The following is a 15131-nucleotide window of genomic DNA, read 5'->3' on the forward strand; positions in this document are numbered from 1 at the left end:
ATTCTTTTTTTGCAGCCAATGTGAAGAATATAGCATTTTTAATAACTTGCAAATTATGATTTTTTTTGTATTTCTGGCTTTTCTGATGTGGCTACATGTGCAGTTTTTATATAATTCTCACTTTCTTGAGTTTTTCCTGGTGAAAGAAGGAAGGAAAGATAGAAAGGAGGCATCATTTTAAAAGCATAGTTTTTCTGCAGTTTTGAACCTCTCAATGTTGTGGAAGCAGACACATTTTTTGAACCGGTCCTGGCGTGTTGGGTTTTATGAGGGAGGCAGCAGTGAATTAAAAGTGGAAAGTGTCGCTCTGATTGGTCGGCTGGCTCCTGGCTAAACCCACTCTCTTTCATCCATAAAAGAAAGGCCAGGGAGCCTATGGGAAAGCTCGGCTGTCTCCTCCTACGACATGCACGAAAGTTGGCCACTTAAACTACTTCCAACCCGCCAGCAGACATTATACTGAACCCAAACTACACCAAGGGAAAAGAATAACAGTGCATTTTTTCCAACTCACATCCATAACTTTGAGTGCATCTACTCCATTTTTGCAGACTTCTCTTATCAAAGGTTGTTTTTTATTGTATTTGTATTGCTGCCGTTTCTATTTTTTGTTTTGGTAAATTCTTCGCACCAAAGGAGAGCATCACTTTTGTTTTTCCCCCGGTGGAAGAAGGGCTAGTCCAGTTTCTTCGCCTGGGATTGGGATTTGACAGATTGCGCATCTTTTTGAGCGTTTTGAAGACATTTCGTTTATTGACTTGGACTTTGTGAGAGTAACAGGCTCGAGCAGAGTCCGTTGTTGTCCGAGTAGCTAAATGATGGCTACATTACCCGGAACGATGCCTCGGATGGTGCGTCCTGCGCCAGGCCAGAACTACCCCCGAACCGGCTTCCCCCTGGAAGGTAAGAAAAATGACAACATGTGTTTGAACTTGTGCTGTGACAAAACTCATCAGTGCTCCACTCTGTCAACTCGTAGCACTATAGTCACACAGAGAGCACAGTTTGTTGCCGGCAACGTGCTGGGAAATAAAAAAGGTGGGTGAACACAAACGACCTCCAGTCAGTGACGATTAAAGTTAACAAGCTCCAGTCTGATCAAAACTCAATTATGGTGTCAGAAAATCAGCAGCTCGCGCTTTGAAAATCAACCCACAGCCTTTTGAAATATGTAATGTGTTTTATTTCTGCTTGACATTATCATATTTTCTATTAATTTATGTGTTCAATTTGTATTTATTTGTAACCTGGTTTAGTTTATTTGCATTCAGACAAATTCACTCTAATTAATTCCTCCTTATTTAACAGCATGTACCTTAAATATTTATGTTATGACTTTATTTTCTTTTGTGTGTATATTTTATGATTTTCATAATTTAATTTTCACAATACCAAGATTAATAATAAAGGCCCAGAAAAATATTGTTTTTTTTTAACTATCCTTTGTACTGAAATTGAAGCAATAATTTACATTTATAATAAATCAGATGGCAGTGAAAGCACATTTTTTTAAGAACATTATTTACATTTTACTTGTCCAACTATGACTCTTACACACCCACAAAAAAAGCAATCTAATTGTTAATTTCCCCCCCCATAACTTCTCTACTTCAATGCCCACCCTCAAGTTGTCTGAACATATGGGCGGAAAAAAGATCACTTTGTATTTCCATGCATTTATGGAAACAGTTTTCCCATTACGCCCAGTTCGTGCTCAAGTACTCTGAACTGAAATGTACAAAAACCACGTAGCTTGCAAGTTACTCGAGCTACGGGATTTGTTCAAGTGTCCTGCTGCTGGAAATGGCAATAATACACACAGCAAAGAGATGGCTCAAAGGATCACATCAATATTTGTACAGCATGACTAGGAATAATCAAGGTGGGAAGTGTCACCCTCTTTAGTGTCTCTTGAATGTGAAATTGGATCCTGAAGTGCCTCGGATACATCCTGTCAGACAGACTGACGCTAGATGAATTTGGCACGACGCTCTCTTGAAAATGTCTAATATGATAATGTGCGTAAATTGCGTCCCATTAAAAGTCAGTAACATTGCAAACATGCCTCTGTTTGACTTCATCACAGGCTAAATTGTAGCTTCATCTACCTTGAAGGGAACATTTTATTGACAGAGTAGGGTGCAGTGTTGTTGTTGTTGTTGTGTTTTTGTTGAGACTTGTGTTGTTTATTGTGGCGCAGTATCCACCCCTCTGGGCCAGGGTAGGGTGAACCAGCTTGGCGGAGTGTTCATCAACGGGAGGCCCCTGCCAAATCACATCCGACACAAGATTGTGGAGATGGCACACCACGGCATCCGACCCTGTGTAATCTCGCGACAACTGCGAGTTTCTCACGGATGCGTCTCCAAGATCCTCTGCCGGTACCAAGAGACCGGTTCGATTCGTCCCGGGGCCATAGGAGGCAGCAAGCCCAGGGTGAGTGGAATCCGTGAATGGGTTTGCGGGTCAGGGCAGCACCGTGATAGGAGGCGGAGGGGCCCGAGGCGCGTGACACCTGAGTGAGCCTAAATCTGATGTTGGGTCATGAGCGTAGAGTGATGGAGATAAAAACAACTTATGTTTGATGCACGACGTTTTGAAGAAATGTCTGCAAAAAATAACAAGCGTCATCGTTATTATTATCATTAAATGCCCCCTCGTGTAACTGATGACCTAAGTGTCATGACATCTATTTAGTCATCACGCCTCATTTAGGACCACCTGTAACATCCCAGCTGATGTTTTATTCTTCCTACAAACAGCCAATAATCAATATCAAAAAAACGAATTGCCAAAATCGAATTTAAGGAAACTATTTATGTAACAAACATATTTCAAAACATGTATATTCTTAATAGTGATTGATAATTCTGTATTGTTGACTATAGAACTAAACGGTAGGCTTATTTCTCTTTTTTCTATCATAGTATTTTATTACACTCTAGTAATTTATAGTTTGTCACAGGTGCTGAATATTTAGCTTTTAGTGTCGTTAAGAATCGTTGTCTCCTGTTTTGAGTCTGAAATAGAATATTCAGATATTAAAAAATGATATATATATATATATATATCCTAATTTTAAATGGTTTGTATATTTTCTGTATTTGTATACAACATGATCACAGTTGTGTTCATCTTTAAAACTTTCTCTTAATTAAAACTGCCTGAAATTTACTCTCTTTCCCTGTCTTTTTTTATTTTGTTTTGTTTCTTTCCCCCCTTTTTTCCTTCGATTCACACCATTTCAAACCTAAAGCAGGTGGCAACTCCTGACGTGGAGAAGAGGATCGAGGAGTACAAGAGGGAGAACCCGGGTATGTTCAGCTGGGAGATCCGGGATAAGCTGCTGAAGGACGGGGTGTGCGACAGAAGCACAGTTCCTTCAGGTGAGGCTTCATCTGGTAAGCTGCACTTTTTTTTTTTTTACTTATTACGAGCGAACACTGCAGCATCACTTCTGAACATCACTTTGAATCCAACACGTTTTTACTGATAGTACAAATGTTCCAGTATAGCAGGAAGAACACCTACAGATGTTTGACCCAGAAAGAAAAGAAAAAGAAAATCATCCTATAATTTTCTTGTTGGGAAAATGTGCCTGTGGTGCTCAAAAGTGAACTCACATTATTGTATTTAAAGTCTAATTTGACCCATATAGATTTTTATTTTATTTTATTTTAAACATTTTTCAACGCAGCTGCTTCATGTAAAACTTTTTTTTCCTATGCTATTTTTTTATGGTATCCTTCTTCAAGAAAGAAAAATTGCATTATAGGATTACTATGGTTCTTTTATGGGTTTTAGAGCTAATCACCCATTTACCTTTTTGTTGCCATTAGTGAGCTCCATCAGCCGCGTTTTGAGGGCCCGATTTGGCAAAAAAGATGACGAGGATGACTGTGATAAGAAGGATGAAGATGGAGAAAAGAAAACAAAGCATAGCATCGATGGCATCCTCGGTGATAAATGTAAGTTAACAGCAGACAATATATATATGGCCCTGTAACTCCTTTTGTCGATAATAACTTGTACATGTCTGAAATAACAAACTATTATTATTATTATTATTATTATTATTATTATTATTATTATTATTATTATTATTATTATTATTATTATCATTAGTGGTTAGTGTTATGTAGAGTAAATTACAGCCTTGTAAGCAGGAAGCAAATGTTTTAAATATACTTCCCACTTGACGTCCTCTTGGGAAATTGTCCCACATCCGAGAAGCTGCAGCTAAACGCAGAGAATGTGTTCTTGCTTTCAACTCAGAGCCAGCAGTTGTTCCTTCACTCAATTATTTATGAGAGCCTTGGCAGAAGGTATTTAGCTGCAGAAAATTAATTTGTGTAGCGAATTCCTCCTCATCCATTCATTCCTTTTAACGACCTCTAAAACGACAGCTGACAGTTGACCCATTTCACAATCGATGTCAGTTCAGTGACATTTCACCACTTGTCAGTTGAAGTGGAAATCAATGTTCATATTATTATTTGCTCTATTAGTAATGCTGCAAAGAAGGGGGAGACACAAAATAAAGCTTTAGATGCAGGTATGCGCTGTCAGTATTTGTCAATAGTGTTGTTTATAAGCTTATAATAACCTTAAAATGTATTATCTTCAGTTAAATGTAGTATCAATGTGGCATATTTTATGTTTTATGTAAGATTCTAAATATAATTATAATAAGACAGAAGGCGACATAATATTTTAATTTAAAATGGAAAATATAAGATTATTTTTATTCTAGGTTATTTTAATTTTCTTTTTTTACATTTTACAAGACAAATGATTTTATTGTAATTTTATTAACTCAGTGCTTCACTGTTGTCTTTAGCCATAGAGTGAAAAATGCCTCCAAACGACATCAAGGTTGGACTTTTTCATGATCAAACGTGTGTGAATGGGGTTTAGATAAAAGTCCTGTAAAAGCCCCCTCCCCTGTTTTTTTTTCCTTTTGAAAAAGACACTGCCAAAAAATTTCCAAACTTGAAGATGAACTTCACGAGCAAAAAAAAAAAAGAAAAAAGAGAAAAAAGAAAAAAAGCTCCCCTCCTCCATTGATGCTTTTCTAAAGTGAAGAGTCCGAGGTACAAAAGCAAATCCTGGAAAGCAGGGCAGCGAAAAGCAGAGGATAGGCCCGTCCATTCTCATTCAAAAATCTGCTAAAAGAGAGAGAAAAGTTTGGACAAAGGGAAAGGAGAGACATAAAAGGAGATGAATTATTCAGTACGCCCCGCTGGTAGATAGTTTTGTAATTTAATATAATGACCCGTTGGAGCAGAATCAGTTGATAGCGTGAAAACGGTCTCTTTTTTTCTGTCACACCACGCATTAATGTTATAAGAAAAATGTCACTTTGTTGCAAATATGCCCAGTGTCCATATAGATGGTTTGTAAACCCTGCTGGCTGTAAATGACCAACATTTTTGAGAAGTCTGGTCGTTACGCACGATTCAGCGGCCTAAAACTGAGAACACATTTGCTGGATAATGTGATAGTTTGACTTGTAAAGTGTAAAAAATCACTGCATTATTATCGACTTTCTTCTATTGGTACAAAATATCCAAGATGCCATAATGTTCCTGCTTCTATGTTTTTCTTGGCGCTGCTTGTGTTTTAAATTGGGGCTAAATTACGTTGCTATAAAAAGAGACGCACCCTCTGCGTAATGCAGTTTAGACTACCGGCATCCGGATGGCATTTAATAATGTTAATACTTATTAGAGTAAGCACTGGAAACGATGGTTGCTGAATAGGTGGCTGTGTTCGTGTCGGGTGTAATAGCTCGCAGGCATGGTAAGAAATGTATTTATCCCCAATCAGCCTCTCACTCTCCGAGTTTGAAGCACAGCCCTTATGTGGAGAGGGGTTTTAAAGCAGATTAAATAGAGCCTTTTATTTCTTTTCACTTTCATCTCAGAGCGGAGCTCACAGTGGCTCGCCCTGGGCACAAAATTCATGAGATTTTTTTTTTCGTTTACTTATCCAGATTTTAAGACTTTATTTATTTATCTATTTGTTTATTAGGCTTGTGTATTTGATTTTCTCAGAGGTTACATCACGGATTTATCCCTGCACTAATCTAGCTTTATTAAATGTGTATTTAAACTGCTAACCACATTACAATATTGTAAAATGTATTTTGCTGCATGCTCAGAGGGATGTAGTGGAAGGTAAACCATCCAAAAACTCAGTGTGTGCACCGAAAATAGTTCCACCTTTTCACGCTGCAGCATTAGTCCTTTTTAATTCTGGTAATTGTTTGTCGAGCGGAGTTTCGTTGCAGTCTGTCTGTGCAGAAACCTGTTTCTCATCCAAGGTGCGCACTTTAATGCTCATGCACGGCTGTTAAATGATGTGCCAAAGTTTATTTACGGGCAAGAAATTAGGGGAAAGCTTGCACCACATCTGCGCAAACTTGGCCATCCTTTTGTTTTTGCGCCACACTGGTCAGAAAGAGAGGGAAGGTGAATCAGCTGTGCGGCGTCCATCTGCCACACTGATGCGTTCCTACCTGGCCGTCAGAGTAGCGACAGGCGATGGACACTTCAGCAAATCGCAGGATTACCTGAGGTCCTCCATCTAATTAAACAGATGCCAGGTGGGATTATTTCCCAGCGTCAGAGAGGGAAAGTGACAGAGCAGCGCAGAGGTGTGAGGAAGTCAGACGACCCAAAGATCAAGGTTAGGATTGGTGGAGCTGCTATCCAGTGAAATATCATTTGTGATGCAGTGCTAAATGCACTTTATTTAAAACATATTTCGAGAAAAGAATTATTGTTCGCCTTTTCCATTCCTGTCAGTGTGTGCAAAGGTGCCTGTAAAGGTTTATTCCAACCAATTACGCAAAAATGGAGGCCAGCTGAGTTTTCTTCTTTCAAACACAACCACATTAACAACGATAAACAAACACAATCATTCCTGCTGTTATTAACGATAAATACGGCCTACACTGATGAAGAGTGTGCAGAGCTGCCCCCTCCGTGCTTCCCACGTCACAAACACACACACACGCGCACGCAACGCACACACTCACGCGTACGCGCTCACTCACACCCAGTCTCTAAGTGTATGGTAATATAATGTAGCTATATTTCGGGTCTAAAGCCGTGCTGAATGAGAAGGACAGGGGAATGAAGCGAGAGACCACTTCAAACAAATCCATCTGGAACAGTGTGTGAGAGAGATTCAGTGAAAGTATGGGGAAGTTATTTAGCTATTAATAACGTTTTTTCCTCAGGCATTGAGAGTGACTCCATCTGCACTTTCTTGCAGCTATTTGGCTGGGTGGAAATTGAGGGAGACCCAAATGTTGGGCAGAGATAACATACCCATCATAGCCCAGACCCTGCGCTGTGCTTCACTGCATTAAACTCGGATTAACCTCCCCTGTCCCCGCAGCCACTCAAGCCACATTTCACTGGAATTTACATCGGTAGGCCTACATTTCTTATAAAGAGGGCAGGAGCTGAAAGACGCACGATCGATATAGTAATAATAATAATAATAACAAAATTTTTATTAATAATAATACTGATAATAATGATAATAATATTTTCTGGGCGATTTGTCCTAAAGGAATAAAACTAGAAAATAATTCATATTTAGAAATAGGGATAATTGAAAATTGAAACAAAATTCATATTTTTCACTAAACAACTGGGTGCAGAGAAATTGGTTTTGTTTACAGCACAGATATATATATTTATTTTTCTTTCTTTAAAAAAAATTGTACTCTAAACAGTAAACAATGTTAATTTAATGGGTTAATTTTGAACGTTTTTTACGTCCAAAATAAAGATGTTAATAGAGCCAAATGAGTTACAGCAGCCTATAAGCCTTTTAATTTAGGCCCATATAATTTATGCACAATTGGGTGTCCTTCCATGTCTTTGAATGCTCTGTTTCTTTTTTTCTTCTTCTTCTTCTTCTTCTTCTTCTTCTTCTTCTTCTTCTTCTTCTTCTTCTTCTTCTTCTTCTTCTTCGCCAAACAATTATGATTTGTGTGAGACGTGACCACAGCTACCTGTCGTCTTTATCTTGTGATTTGTAACAGGATGACACGTCTCTGGGAGGATTTATGAGTAGCTTATAGCCTCACCAACTGCGCAGTAATACTTAAATAATGATCATAACAGTCAAATGAATAAACAGTGAGTTATTATCATGTAGGTGATGCTTTAATAGCTGTTAGGTCTTTGAGTGTGAGATGTGTTGCCTGGTAACGACTGAGACAGTAGTCCTGAAATTGTGTAACAAATCCACATTTTACTGTCGATTATAGGATAAAATCGGCGTTTTTGTTGACACTCTTACTCTGGACAAAAGTTAAATTGCAGCTCTGTTCTTTTTTTTCTCCATCTATTCATTTTGTCAGCAGGTGTAAGTAGAAAATGTGAGAAATATCCAAAAATGTCAGCCTTAGCATTTCCACCGGACATTTTATTTAAACTCAAAATATTTCGTTTATTTAAAAATAACGTGCTGCTGATGACATATCACGATATTTAATGACACCAGCCTCAACCAGTGTAACAAATTAGTTCCAGCAAGGTAACAGGAGCGTACCGTGCAACATAATAACATGAAACTCATTGCTTATGTGAGTAATGAGTAAGGCATCAATTTTAAGGAGTGCAGTTTAAGCTTGTAGGCCTACCAAACCGCAGATACATTTCACTGTCAGGAGCTTTAAGTGTCGGCTGAATTAGGCTGAATATATATATAAAAAAAATGGAGTAGGCTTAAATTCATTCTGTGCTGGCATTTGACTTTGATCACATCAGAAATATTCATGGAGGCACAAACACTGGCTCTGCCACCATTATCCAGGCTGACAGTGATACCTCTCAAGGCTGTCTATTAATTAAAGTGGCGCTTACCATGTGGGACGACTCCCTATCTGGGCACAAAAATGGTTTTTCCATCTCTTGTGGGGCTCTTGAAAAAAAGGGGGCAATCTTCCCTCTCCAGCTTCTTGTGGGAAATTTAAAAGTGTACATAGGAAGACATGGGGATTTCTAGCTCATTTATAAAGACGAGTTTATAATCCTTTCCTGCTTAATAACTTAAAAGGATTCAATTTCTCCCCTCATTTATGGGGTTATGATCACACATTGTTAGACGCAGATAGTAGCATTTCAAGGTTAACATTTCCTGCTCGAAAATATCAGAATATAAGCTGTAAGCCCATAGGTGCCCTTTGTTTAGCCTGCAGTTCCCCCCCACAAATGCTGATAGGCCCATTTTAGATGTTGTTACTATTAATGTGATAACAACGAAGAAGCCGAGGAAAGACCAAGTCGATAAGATGCTCTATGCCACTGAGCATTTTTCAATGATATGATATTTAATTATAGCATATAATTTCACCATCGAGAATTAAATTCAGTAGGCTTATGCAGACTCTGAGGATTGGATGTCTGGTTGGGGGTCTCAAACCATACGAGACAAATTAAACAGGAAGCGTTGCCCTCCAGGTATCCTGTCACAACAGTAGGGTGCTTCAGCGCGTCTCTCATTTCTGTCTGTGTTTTATTCCGCCAATTTTCACTATGGGGGCTCCTGCGCTGTGCCTGCAGGGCTGCAGGCCAAAATAAATAGAAAATCTCAATTTTTCATCTTCCTTCTTTGCTCAAGTTTGACTTCCCTCACGCACACTAGTACACACACACACACACACACACACACACACACACACACACACACACACACACACACACACACACACACACACACACACACACACACACACACGGCCAACACATGTGCATCACACATGCATGTCAACAGGTGGGGGTGTATTAGTAATAAAACGTTGTCCAGTTCTTGCTTAAATTTCTTCATCCAAAAGTTATTTTTTTTAAATTGCTTGTTTGTTTGAGTTTTTTCTTGGTGTAATTTTTCTCAAAGGGATGGGAGTTATTTTTAATAGTTAATTTATTTTAAAAATGCAGTTTATTCAATAATTTTGCAATCAAGCCCGTATAAGTGAATCAATTTCGTGGTACTAGAAGTGTTGTGTTTGTGCTGAAATAAGGTAAACATATATTTTTATACAACTTCCAGCGTATATAGCAATTCGTCTGGGAAATGTTGCTTTTAAGTATTAACCCATTATTCTATTATGGGTTATTCTAATATTTAGTTACAAATATATTATTATTATTATTATTATTATTATTATTATTATTATTATTATTATTATTATTATTATTATTATTATTATTGTCATTACCACTGGTGTCGTAACCAGCCTCCTGGCATCGCCTCAGACTTTTACATTTCCACTTCAGGCGTTTAATGTGTTCCCCAAATTGCTGCCGCTTTGTTAGCAGTAATGTTTAATTGGCTGGAAGAAGATGAATGAGACTGACAGGAATCAGCTGTCCAGAGATTCCCCTGTGAGTCTGACTCGGAAATCATAACCTGACCAGCTTTTCCTCCTCTGAAACCAGCTCGTTAAACTTGTCACATCTAATTAGGGTGTTAAAATGCAGCAAGTGCATCGGTGGGAAACAGTAGGTGGTTGGTCCGGGGCAGCCAATAAGGCCTTTTTGGGTCAGGTGGTGGAGGAGGAGGATGGAGGGTGGGTTAGCGGGCGGTCTGGGGGGTTTGGGGGGGGGGGGGTCAGCGTGGTTGGATGGTGATGTTGTTGAATTGGACCGCTGCAGGCTTTTATTTCTAAGCAGGGTTTTTTCCGCTATTACTTCAATTATGGCCAACCAGCGGGCTAAACAGGCCAGCCTGCGTGGACTGTAGCCTTGTTTTAATTAGGTATGAAATTAATTAGAGCAGACATCTATTAAAGACTTTTAAGTTTGGCAATTTTTTCTCCACAGAGTTTAAAGGTATAACAGTGGATTAATGGCTTACAGCCAAAATTACATTTTATTGCATCCCATCATTTGTGCTGCCTGTCTAACAGGTGTCAGACAATCTCAGATAAAGAAAAAGTTACATGTTTTTTCACCTTTAAGTTTTTTAAAATGTAAGATGTCAGACATATTTGTATTTTTTACAAACAACATCTACAAAATGTCAGCATAATTTTACTGTAATAGCTCCACAACCTTACAAAATAAAATACTTTGTCTTTATATGGATAGTTTTATTTTTTGTATACAATTTGTTTTTAACTTACTGCTGCTTAAGTTGTGCTTTCTGTGCAAATGCAAAAACACAATTGTCTTCGATTCCCATTATAAGAGGCCGCATTCTCTTTTTATTGAATACTTTTTTTTCTTGTATTGGTACAAAAAAGCTCTGTGATGTCTGACAGCCTACTCTCGCCATTGTTAGATGAACAGCACTAGAAAAGGAAGAGAGAAAGAAGAGGGAGGCGAAAAGGCCCTTCTGTTATTTTCTGTCTTGAGACTTGCTGCATAGGCTATTCAGGCAAGTTGATGAACTCCTCCAAAAAGTTTATTAAGGGGCTGAAAACAATAAGAACTAAAGCCTTTGGGTGCCTGGGCAGACAGTTTATAAACTAGCTGCTATTGTGCCTCAAAGGCAGATGCATGAATACTTTTGAATAGGGGCCTTCAAACTGACACGATCAGGCTGGACAGCAGCAGTTTTAAAGGGAGAGAGGGTGCTTCTGCTGCAGCTCAGATCTGTTTTTTTTTTTTTTTTTGCATTAATGTACATCTGCAAAGGAAGGGGTAGGAGGTGCTGGGCACTCTGTCATGGCCACGCAGGTTTTCCCGCAGGCTTTACACTATACGTGTGCTTTAAACAACTTTGGAAAATAAACACTTTCTTAGACTGTTCTCTGAAGTTAAATATTATGTAGAATCACAGCACCCAACCTGGAAGCCCAGAAAGTCTTCCCTGTGAATCATCAAGAAAGCAGATGGTTTAATGCACTGCATCATATTTATTTCTTACCACTAATGCTATATTTTGGGTGTGGAAATTGCACAAGCTGTTATGTGGAGACCACAAGCAGAGTGTGACAATTGGCCTTCTCCTGTTAAAGCTGAATTTCAAACAAAAAACGCTTCTTAAATCTCGCTGATCATTTATGCACCCAAAAGGCAGAAATCTGTTGTGTGCTTTAGCAGGGCGACGTGGCTTCACTGTTGATATATTTTTTGAATGGGGCACACTGGTTACGCGCACTCAAGAAGATACATTATTCCCCTCCTTTTCAGTAAACAATAGACTGTCACTCTTTATCCCTCTTCCCTCCTCTGTCCCTCCCTCTCCAGCTTTCTCTTTAGTCCTCTCAGTCTCTGGCTCTGTGCCTCACAACATCAGAGGGAGTCCAGTGATTTGTGACCCCAGCAACCCACACTTAATCTCGCTAAAGAGGGGGAGCATCCAGTTTGCAGCTTGACGGGCCCCAAATAGACCAAGCCTGCTCTGGCAGGTGTCAACATTAGCAAACAATTGGTCCCCAGTCCCATGCCCCGTACCCCAGTGCGACACTGAACCTAAACTATTTGAGGCGCGCTGAAAGGAGCCACATAATAGGGAATGTGGAGGGGAGGAGAGGAGGGGGAGGACAAGGGAGAGATTACACTCTCAGACAGCTATTAGCAGGGATGAGGCTTTTCTAAACAAACAAAAAAAAAGAAGACGATCAATACTGTGTTAGTTTACCAAGTGGAGTCATCATTGTGGCTTTGGAGTATTTATTTTCTGCTCCATTGTTTTTCTCGACTTCTCAAACGTCTGTGGGCCGTATTGGCAATCCAATTTAGTTTGGAGAGGGTCCCTGGGAGGCCTATTTCTTTTCGTGGGCAGTTCTGTGTTAGTTGCGGGTTTGCTTGCAGTGGGCAGTTCATTTGGTGTTGTAATGAATCCTGATTGGTGAGTATTACCTTCGATAGTGGACAATGACTGGGCTGTCCAGAGGGAAAACAACACTCAGGGTTGACAGAGCTCTGCTTAGCCCTCTGGGATTGCAGTCCGTCTTCTTCATTAGACAGGAGTGTCTTACCAAAGAGAGCAGAAGAAATAGGGAGAGAATGAGTTGACATGTGGACTGTTGCTGTTCTCGAGTGGGTATGTGTCTTGACATGAGGACCAATGTTTTTTAAAGGCCATTTATTTATCTATCACTGCTGATTCCTAGCCATGCCACAAGGAGAGACAAGTGTTCTCAGCGGGGGAGATTAGTTTCAAAGGATTTTAATGGAAAAACCTATAGTAGTTGTTATCGGACAGAAATCTCATTTAATTGGTTTGAGATGCCTTCTTTGCGTCTTTCCTCCTGGTCTCCCCGAAAAACAACCAGTTCAATTCAGGTAACATCCACTAAAACAAACCTCCTGGTGCAGTAGCTGGACCCACATCATTACAGAAGCTCCCATCCTTTTGCCTCAGTAAACAAGTGTAATTAAGTGACCTCATGACCTTTGCAGACAATGGTGCCTTTTGTCAGGAAGTACCAATAACAATGTCAAGGGGCAATAAAAATGAATCTGAGCATTCATTGCATCACAGAACATAGAAATCAAGCCACAAACACAGACTGGTGATGTTATATACTGTACTTTCCCTGTTGTTGTCGTCATGAGTTGAAGACGGCAGGTAAAAACATAATGTTTCCATCTTTTCATTTTGTCTGGAGTGGGTGAATTACCAAAGGGGACAAACAGTTTACAGAGTAATTTCGGCGGTAAGCAGTATCTAATTAACCATGTAATTCCATAAATCATAGTCATTTTGCCTAATAAGTTATCTACCAGACAACATTAATGTTGTTGCCGGCTGACAGATAATGCCAAAAAAATGCCTAGCGCTTGTGAAATTATGGAAATATTCTATAATGTAATTCTATAGTGTATTTATGTGGGACACAAGTCTTTGCTGTAGTTGCCGCTTTGATTTCAGCCAGATCTCACAGCAGATACATCAGTGGCCCCGTTGTAGCTATCTGTGGCTCAAATGGACCAAACACAGTCTCTTCTTCTGTGGTAAATCTTTGCATCTTTACTGAATACTTTGGCAAGTATTCCAAAAAATATACATAATATACAGGATCACATTAAACATAGTTTTGCAAGTATTTACTTTCTGAATTTTAGAATCATTAATTGATTAATTATGATTGATTATCAATGAATCAGAGAAAAATGGTTGACTTAGGTAGGGACTTAGGACTTAGATCTGCACTCCTTCTATTTCAAAGATCTGTTTTGGCTAAATATGATTGTTTTACAACATTTACATTTTATGAGCTCAGCAGTATTTATTTATTTTTCTTTTGTACGTAGTTTGAGGAACATGAAATATACTGTATGGTCCAATTGAAATTCCTTGCCTGTCTGTGGTAATCTTAGGACATTTTTAAGATGGACAGTGAAATAATAACCACGACCTTTGGCAGAAATGGATCTGTCTTGGTGATTAAGCCATTGTTATTCTGCCAAACAATAAAACTGAAGGACTGCAAAAATGAGTACACACTACATCAGGACATATCAAGCTTTATTATGTCCATGTTAAATTGTGCAGCAGATGATCAGGTCAGAACCACATAATTTATTGAAAGACATGTAGTTTCCTCCAATTCGTTTTGCCAGCTAGGGTTGTCAAACTCTGACAGCTGGCACTGATCGGGACAGTGTGTTGCATTATGTCCATCCACTGGTTACCATGGAGCTGCATTAGAAAAGACAAAAAGCATTTCTGGCTAATTTTATTACAATACAGGAATAGCCCACATAATGTGCAACAGTAATTACGTTTAGCACAGTGCGCCCGTGCTCTCCCTCAGTGATGAATGAGAAACATTGACCATGGTCTGCTAGTTTAAAAATCGCCATTAGCCTATGCTACTTAGGGCCAGAACATTTCACATTTTATGCTCTTGATCTGCTTCACCACTGAAATATTCATTTGTTTTAATTGTGCATGTTTTTGTTCATAACCACAAAGACAATAAACATGTTCCCTGAGTGTTGCAAATCAGAAATGTGTTTTTTTCCCCACCAAGTTAAAATGTGAAAGCGGTTGTCCAAACAGTGGGGTGGAGCTCCTGTCCTAGCCGACAAAATAACAACTTCAAATGTTGTCCCCTATTTTCAACTAATGGGCTTATTTCTGCATCGTCACTCATTCTCTCCTTGGGGAATATGTAGTCTCAGTATAAAAAGCTTTGCTACTGTGCCACA

The 15131-nt window shown here is 39.1% G+C and overlaps 1 protein-coding gene across 3 annotated transcripts in view; it reads left to right on the plus strand.

Moving 5' to 3' along the window:
- Window positions 1-815: 815 nt before the first annotated feature.
- Window positions 816-15131, plus strand: part of pax7a (paired box 7a) — a 43574-nt gene continuing 29258 nt past the window's right edge. For 2 of the 3 annotated variants that reach the window (XM_062443217.1, XM_062443221.1), the window contains exons 1-4: window positions 819-903; window positions 2201-2436; window positions 3257-3386; window positions 3840-3968. In XM_062443217.1, coding sequence (XP_062299201.1) covers window positions 819-903; window positions 2201-2436; window positions 3257-3386; window positions 3840-3968 — 580 coding nt within the window. Of the gene's footprint in view, window positions 904-2200; window positions 2437-3256; window positions 3402-3839; window positions 3969-15131 lie in introns of all 3 variants that reach the window. The other variant, XM_062443210.1, reaches the window with a different exon arrangement.

The sequence above is a fragment of the Scomber scombrus genome, chromosome 3 (assembly GCF_963691925.1).
Source record: "Scomber scombrus chromosome 3, fScoSco1.1, whole genome shotgun sequence".
Taxonomy (NCBI): Eukaryota; Metazoa; Chordata; class Actinopteri; order Scombriformes; family Scombridae; genus Scomber; species Scomber scombrus.